This window comes from Nipponia nippon, unplaced genomic scaffold (assembly GCF_047370975.1).
Source record: "Nipponia nippon isolate SJK-2023a ecotype South Korea unplaced genomic scaffold, ASM4737097v1 scaffold_4, whole genome shotgun sequence".
NCBI lineage: Eukaryota > Metazoa > Chordata > Aves > Pelecaniformes > Threskiornithidae > Nipponia > Nipponia nippon.
Window position 1 is genome coordinate 19,360,903 of NW_028262358.1, and position 7,971 is coordinate 19,368,873.

The 7,971-nt window shown below is 48.9% G+C and overlaps 1 protein-coding gene and 1 long non-coding RNA gene across 7 annotated transcripts in view; one reads left to right on the top strand and one right to left on the bottom strand.

Moving 5' to 3' along the window:
• Positions 1 to 3,442, top strand: part of LOC148053177 (uncharacterized) — a 26,915-nt gene extending 23,473 nt beyond the window's left edge. For both annotated transcript variants that reach the window (XR_015708221.1, XR_015708222.1), the window contains exon 4: positions 2,303 to 3,442. This is a non-coding gene — a long non-coding RNA (uncharacterized LOC148053177). The remainder of the gene's footprint in view (positions 1 to 2,302) is intronic.
• Positions 1 to 7,820, bottom strand: part of PSEN2 (presenilin 2) — a 27,525-nt gene extending 19,705 nt beyond the window's left edge. For 2 of the 5 annotated variants that reach the window (XM_087774808.1, XM_087774803.1), the window contains exons 1-5: positions 7,757 to 7,820; positions 7,032 to 7,101; positions 2,145 to 2,341; positions 1,205 to 1,434; positions 69 to 210 (exon numbers count right to left, since the gene is read on the bottom strand). In XM_087774808.1, the coding sequence (XP_087630934.1) occupies positions 69 to 210; positions 1,205 to 1,434; positions 2,145 to 2,288 (516 nt within the window). In that variant the 5' untranslated portion in view covers positions 2,289 to 2,341; positions 7,032 to 7,101; positions 7,757 to 7,820. Of the gene's footprint in view, positions 1 to 68; positions 211 to 1,204; positions 1,435 to 2,144; positions 2,342 to 3,448; positions 3,812 to 7,031; positions 7,102 to 7,475; positions 7,726 to 7,756 lie in introns of those variants that run through there. The other 3 variants (XM_087774804.1, XM_087774805.1, XM_087774807.1) reach the window with 3 other exon arrangements.
• Positions 7,821 to 7,971: the final 151 nt, after the last annotated feature.

The window sequence follows — 7,971 nt, forward strand, 5'->3', positions numbered from 1 at the left end:
ACGCAAGCCCCACTTGAACTCATATTCACAGCATATAGGTGGAAAAGGCTCTGGCATGAATGCTTTACCTTGTAGCAGCGATATTTATAGAGCAGAACTAGGAACACAGTCATTACGACGATGACGCTGATCATTATGATTGTGTTCAACACTGAGTTCAAGAGACGCTGGCCCACAGACGGGGTATCCTCAGTGAAAGGGGTGTAGATCCTGCAGTATAAAGCAAAAGGCATATAAAGTACATATATTCTCTTCTAACTGCCCCAAGATAAAACCAGGCCTCTCTGTGTGTGGGAAAGAAAGGGAGGTAGGACTGCCAAGGACAGCAAACATGAGATGCAGCCTCTGAAGGGGCTGGGCTCCAGTTAATTATCAACTAAAGATTAGTGGTGTCTATCAAAAGCACATTCCTGCAGAGAAGCTGTGGCTGGCAGAGCTCTAAACAAAAAGGCCGAGAGTATAAATGACTTCATTTAAGTTTAGTAATTTCTCTCCAGGCCACAAATTTTTATTGCGTGCTCTGGACCCTCTCCATGATAACGATAAAGATACATCCCAGGTGCTGTCCTGAAAGGGGGGGACCCTTTCTTTCCACACTTGGTAGGAGAGTCTTGGACTCTCTTATCCCTTCTCATCACCCCGCACCACCCCCCCCCCCTTTTGTTTACTTCGGTTCAGTTCAAGGGACCACAATCCCCATTTTTCCACCCGCCGCATGAAGCGCAGTTAGAGCCCCAGGAGCGCTCTCGGGCACAGTCAGCAAGAGCTGGATGGAATTACGTATCCACACCATGAGTCTTTAGGAACCAGAAATGTCATCAGGAAATGAGACACTCATCCAAATGAACATGCTATTCCCTGATTGCTGCCAGCTAGTGGGTGAACAGACTAGGAGTTCAGCCTGGGCCTTTTATGCTGCAGTACGAAGCAACTTCATTATTACGCTGCTCACAGGCTTCGCTTAAGGCGCCCTAATGACAGTGCTAACGAAATCTGTATAATGCAGGTATGGAAAGACTTACACAGATGAACGTAGCATACTTTAGTAAGATCTCTGTATGTTTACGCAGCCACCTTTAGCTGTGTAAAGGTTCTCCCAACCTGCCAAGGAAGCAGTCTGCGTACGCAGACGCGTGTGCGTGGAACGTATGTGTAAAGCTAGGGATCCCATGTACTCAGAGGCTGTTTCGAAGACCCCACTTACAGCTGCCCGTTTTTCTCCGTATAGAAGCGCACTGACTTTATGGTGGCGACGACAACAATCATACAAAGGGTGACAGGCACAAAGAGCATGATTACATGCTTTGCTCCATATTTCAGAGTCAGTTCCTCCTCTTCATTTTCCAAGGTGCTTTCTCTCACTGGAACACCCGACTCGGACATATCCCCATCAGCAATATTGTTAGGGCTACGGCTGCTACCTGTTCGCCTCTTCTGAAAAGAAATATTAGCAAATATGTAAGACCTTCTTTTCTTTGTGTTCAAAGCTTCACTCCATCATATTTCAACTTGTTCCTAATAGGAAGGTACCAACTGAACAATACAAGTAGAAATTCTGTTACAAACAGGCTGCTATGGAGATTTTAAACCAAAAACATGAATATCTAAGGGCCTCTTCAAGTCCAAATATACAGATAGACACATGCACATGAAGGGCAAGGTGCACAGAACTGAGATAGAAGAAATGTCATCCGAGATGGCATAAGCTTGATCAGTTCCTCCTCCTACAGCAATGCTGTGCTTGCTTTATCCCACTGCTTTGCTGGCAGCAGGACTGGATTCTGTTCTAACGTTTGCTGCATTTGAGCAGAGCAGACAAAGGGTTTCTGGCAAAACAAGCAGGCTGAAAAGGATATCCTGCAAGAGTCAGATGTGCATCAGGTCCTGATTAAAAGCCTGTATCTTTACCAAAAGGAAGGAAAAGGGAGGAGTATATACAGAGAGAACAAGGGGGAAAGTCACAGTGGAGGAAATAGGAACAGGCACTGCTGCTGCTGCTGCTGGCTGAGAGTGTGACACCAGAGAAACAACACTAGCCAAAGCCAATCTTGGAAGCCAGTCTGCTGGGAGGGACTGACGGGTAGCAGGACTACATCTATCATCATACCCCATTTCTCCACTCCCCGGAAAGGACGCATACCTACCCTATGTGCCTGCGCTTCCCCTGCTTCTGAGGCTTGCAGGCCATCCTGGTAGGAGGGTACTGGAGGGCTCTCTGCAGACATCAGGGATGTTCTCTCATTGCAGGGCTCCTCCTCGCTGTCCGAGTTGTTCATGAATGTGATCATTATCGCTTCCCCAGGGAGCACTCAGGAGGAGCACGGCCAAGCACTACTCGAGGCTGAGGGGACAAGCAGAGCAGAAGGAATGACAAACAGCAAACACTGCCGTGCAAACAACTGGAAGTCTGAAGAGGAGATGCAATTTCAGCAGGGAGGCTACCACATGCTATGGAACTCTGTCTCCTTCTAACAGCTGATATAGCCTGCTGTCACCCCAGGCATGACAACCCATTCAGTTAAAATCACGGTGACTTTTGCGGGCACGGAGAACAGCAAAATGCAGTACTGAAGCAATTTAATACTTTTTCTTTGCCACAGCTTTCAGAGTTGCCACCTCTATTTTCCCTCTCCCATTAGTACACCTTGACTTTCACAAAGGAGGTTTCTCAGTGCTTAGTGTCGGTTTTGCACAAACAAAGCTTCACCTCAAATTCTGGCTGCCTGCGAGAAAGCAAAGAGAGCTCAGCTCTTCCACAACACTCCCACAAGCATCAGCAGGTAGCAGAAGTTTCTTAGCAACCTGGAGCCTTGGCCATACATAAGCCACTAGCCAGGAGTTACATGCTGTCTTCCTTGTTATGACTGTTTATTAAGCAGATGAATTTCATATGCAGTTCTTCTCTGTGCCCATGGAGGAGGAGAGATCTGTGTAGAAAGGGAAAGACCTGTCTCCTTAGGTGAGCCACTTTTTTATTTTTCCCCGCCTTACGCTGCCTTGTGATTAAAAGCAAAACCACTTGGATGGGCAACAACTTGGTGTATAAAAGTGTGGGCTAGAAATGTTTGGCCTCTTTCCACCTACTACCCTGCAGAAAAATAACCAAAGCAGTGGCACAGTAAAAACAAGCAAAAGCAGTGGCAGAGTGCAGAGAGGAAAGGAACAGCTCTTCTTTCTAGACACCAGAGAGAAGCAGTGCACTGCCCGGAATACTGCAAAACAGCCTTAAAGCCAGGATTTCAGGAAGCTCTAAAGGCAGGTGGTAGGAAAATTCCTTTTAGCCTTTATTAAGTCAGCTTAACAACGCAACTGGAGTAAATAAGGATAATTCAGTCACCTTTTGATTCTCAGCCACCCGTCCATAAGCAAAACCAGACCTCTAATGCATTGTTAAGCTATAATATCTACAAGAACACCTCCTCTCCCCTGCAGTATTTTACCCAAGTACCTTGCGAGAAAAAGCCCGTGTGTCTCAGGAAACATATCCAACTCAGAAGAGGAAGCTGAAGAAGCCATGTGACTTGGACGCAGTCACTTAAATCTGAATCATGCATTCGCAGTCCAACCAGTGCACTATGCTGTCTATCAGCCAGCTGGAGAGGTCAGAGAGGATACTTCGAAGATCTGTGAGATATTCTTGCTTCTCACTAAAGAAACTGAAATTCACTTTGGAGGAAGAAAAGAGGGAGGAGTGGGAGATTCCCCTTTCTTTCACAGCCTCCTCAACACATCTGGCACCTTCAAGAAATTTTAGAATGTCAACTCAGTCTGCCTAAGTGAAACATTTTTCAGACATCTGCTCCTCCCCTGCCTTCTCATATAATTTTGTTCCTCTTTTAGTGATAAAAGTGGTACAGTTACAGGAAACAAAGGGGTAGCCCTTCAGCCAGGCCAGTCAGCCTCACAGAAATACTGTGTTCTTATCGAGTGAGATGCCTAACACCTGCATTTGTGTGCTTATTTCTTACAGAGCCCGAAATCTCCACTCGGGGTGCTTAACACGCTCTTCCAACTGAATATGTGGGGGCTCATAATTGATAGTTGAGAGCCTAGATTCTGGTTCAGTTATAGGATTTAGGCCTTCTTTAAAGAAGTCAGGTACATAAAGTCATTTATGTCATGACATACTTCTGGATCTGTGAACAGGTTAAGTTATGCATGCCATGGGATCTGTGACCCACAGAATTTAAATAACTCTCAAAACCTTCTGCCCATGTCAGAGACCAGGGAAGAAATAAAGATCTGCTCTCTGATAGTTTGGGACCAATACTAGGTTTTAACAACCCAATGAAAATATTAAAGAACTTTTTCCCCCGCTATTTAAGAAACTGCGACATACTTTTTTTCTGTATGAACAGAGCAATTCTGCAGAGGATTTAGAAGGGACAGCCAATTAGCCTACTTTCAACACCCTAGCTGTGTCCACTGGAGGAGTTAAACCAATAGCAAAAACACAGTACTAATTACTAACCTCCATGATTACATGGAAAAAAAAAATCTTATGTTGTAATAAATCTGTTTTTAAGCTGGACATCTTCTGTTATTCTCCCTCAGCAAGGATATGGACAAATGCAAAGATGCACCAATACTTCTGGTCAGCAGGCAGACTCAGGCCTGAACACAGCTTCACTGTCCCTTGTTTACAAGGCTTTGGTTTCAGTGAGGGCTGACACAAACAGACCCCAATACATTTGGGATTTTACAGGAGCTCCTGTGGCAACCAGCCCTCAACAAATCCTCACATGCTGTCCTCACAGCTGCCTGAAACTGACCTAAATACGCGGTCCTGCCAAAGGGTTTGTCCCACCACCCCCAGTCTCTCTGATGCCAACACCAGGTGCTCATCAGCTGTCTAGCTCTTTTGAAAAGACAACAGGCACTTGTTTTCCTTTGCTTTCACAGAGCCAGGTTCCAGCAGGACGGGCTCCCTGCCTGGCTATGTCAGCAGCCCCAGCGCCAGTGCCCACAGGAGGAAAAGGGAGAACTGGGCCATCCCCCTTCCAGTAGGGTCAAGCCTTTCGGTGGCGAGCCCTCTGCTCGCTCCCAGACAACCAGCCCACCCTCACCTCAGGTCTGCAACACCTATGGCAGCATGGCTCTTAGCCAGGCAGGGGCCTTCGGCATATGGTTTGCAGAGGCAGGAACATCGGTCCTCCCTCTCTGCCCCACCACGGACCCAGCATGGAGTTTGTCTAATGCCACTATTTATTCATCAGAGCTGCACTTTGAACTGGCACCAAGGCTGTGCTGGCGGCCGGAGAGAGCTTTGGTTTAAGCAGTCTGTCCTTCAGGGGAGGAAGGACCAGCCTGGTCACTCTCACACCCACCTACCCACCACACGGCACCCTTTGGGCGGAGCAGAGCCAAGGAAGAGAAAGCCTCTGCCCTGGGGGCTTGCTTGCCAAACAGAAAGGGAGCCACAGAGCACCAGGCAACCAAGAAAGGGGTGTTGTAGAGCCACGCTGTTTTCCGATATCATTTCACCGGTTAAACTAAGAGAAGGGGCCTTGCGGAGATGATTTCTGCCTCCAAAAGGACGCTGGGTACCCCACAATGGAAAGCATGGGAACCTGCTTTCCTACTCGCGCGCAAGACACCAAATACGTCGGTGCATACTGACTGTGTTTTCCTAGGCTGAGCTGAAAAGGGTGAAGGACAGTTCAGGAAAGGAAAGCACGGAGAGCTGAGACGAGCATGCTTCCTTTCTGGCTATAGCAACAGAGTGAGGAGGGGTGGAAATGCAAGCAGTATCTATATTCACAGAAAGCTACGGAGCAGGGTCTGCCAAATACAGGAAACTAATGAGATGAACAACAGGTGCCAGACCATCATCAAACCGACCCAGCAGGTCGCAGGGTATCAGGCAAGGTTTTCCTCTTTTCCTCTGTGGGTGGATTCAAGCCATTAGGTCCCATTCAAAAATCATATGATGTTTAAGAGCCAAAAGACCAAACTCTCAAAAACACACAGTAAAAATGAAAGGGGACAAAAACTAGGTCAGTAGTAAGTACTTCTTATAACAGAGCAGCCGAGGTGGGAATACAACGACTCCTGCTTTAGAGCAGTCTTGTGAAGCCTGCAGGAGAGCAGGAGTCACCATTTCTCTCATTCCAGATGTGCTTTGTGCAAGGGATCTCTTCCTCAACTGCAATAAACCAGCTTTATGGATTTTGATGAAACTGGGCCAGTTCACACTAATGTTAGGATCTAGTCTCGGTTTGCCGAGCACATCACTGTGCTGCAAACAAACCTAAATCCTTTGCTCTGCATTTCATCCATCACAAATAATACCAGTACAATATGCAGCACAGAACAGCTGCTATAGGCTGGCAGAATAGTTAATAATCCACTTGAGAGTTAAAATTCCTGCTTATATGTATTGTTCTCTTTCATGGCAATTAGATGAAGAGAATTCATTTTCCTTTGCTATATTTAGATCACGGGAAAGCCTTGGGCTGACATGGACAGCTTGATGTTCTCCTAAGTTTTGGCTGTAGTAATCACTGCTGTGAGTAAATATGAAGAAGAGGGAAAAAAACTTCGAAGAAATCCTAAGTGGCGGGGCCGAAATTAGGAGGAAAGATTTCCAGGTTCTTGCCAGTAAATAAAGCCAGAACGTGCATGCTGCTAAAACGACAGGGATCTTGGAGCACACCATCTCAGTGGTCAAAAGAGAACTTGCAAATGCCGTTCACTTTCAGCCCCAAAATGCAAAAAGAACAAAACATGAGACACTATGGGAAGTTGTAGAGATTGGGAGCCCTCCTTCTCCTTTTTAGGGCACACCAACGTCGCTGAACTAGCACTACCTGCTTTTGCCCCACAAGAAAGGGGCCTCATAACCCCAGAGGGTTATTTTGCTGGCGGAGCCAAAATCAGACCCTCCCCACGAGCATCAGAAGGATTATTTTGCCAGCGTTAAGCCCAGATGCACTAGCAGTCAGCTCCTCGTCACAGCATAAAGGCAGCACAGCCCTGCTTAGACCAGGAACACCTCGCGGCCCGGGTCGGGCTCCGCACGGCGTACGCACCGGGGCTGCGGGGCTGCCTCAGCTTCGCGTCCCTCCAAGCGCATGGCCAGCCCGGCCGGGCACGCAGCGGCTGGCGGAGAGAGAGACAACAGGCGCTTTTAAAAAAAGAAAAAAAAAAACACGACAAGAAAAACCCCTGCCAGTCTGAGATCTTGCAGGAGGGCAGAAGGAGCCCTTGCACCCGTGCAGGCGTCTTCCCCAGCTGCCCTTTCTAATGCTTAAAAGCTGGGTTGCCATTGAAGGTGTGCCGGCAGCGCTCCCGAATGAAATCCTGGATTGCGGGCAGGAACGCCACCGCCCAGGAGAAATATATACGCATATATTTTTACATTTGACGCATAGATATACACAAAGGCATATCTAAAAGTATATATTTTACATGTACACATCTATATAAAACATGCACGTATATGGAAATATACATATATATGCACACGCACACACCTATAACTTTCCCCAGAAGGAGCCAGCACGGCTGCCGGACCTCCTCCCCGCAGCCTCTGCGCCGGGCCCCGGCGGGGGGCGGAGGGGCCTCGCACGGCTCCGGCAGCGCGGCGACCCCGAGCCCCCGCGCCAACGCCGGCCAGGCCCCGTCCCGCCCCGCCCCGGCGGGAGGGCAGGCAGAGCCCGCGGCGGCCCTGCGGGGACGGACGGACAGACGGACAGAGCCGGCGGGGATGGACAGACCCCCCGCCGGGGCGCCCCGAGCAGCCGCCGCTGTTTACCTGCTCCCGGCGCGGCACGGGCTCCTCCCCGCTCCCATTGGCTACGGCGCACTCTGGCCCCAACGCTGGCCCGTGGGGGGGACGAGCGCGCCCGCCGATTCGCCGCAGCGGCTGTCGCTCAGCGGGTTTCCCCGCCCACTAGCCACTCTTCTCCAATAGGAGAGAAGGGTGGGAAAACGGGCGGCCAATAGGAAGGCGGCTCTCCCCGTCCTGTC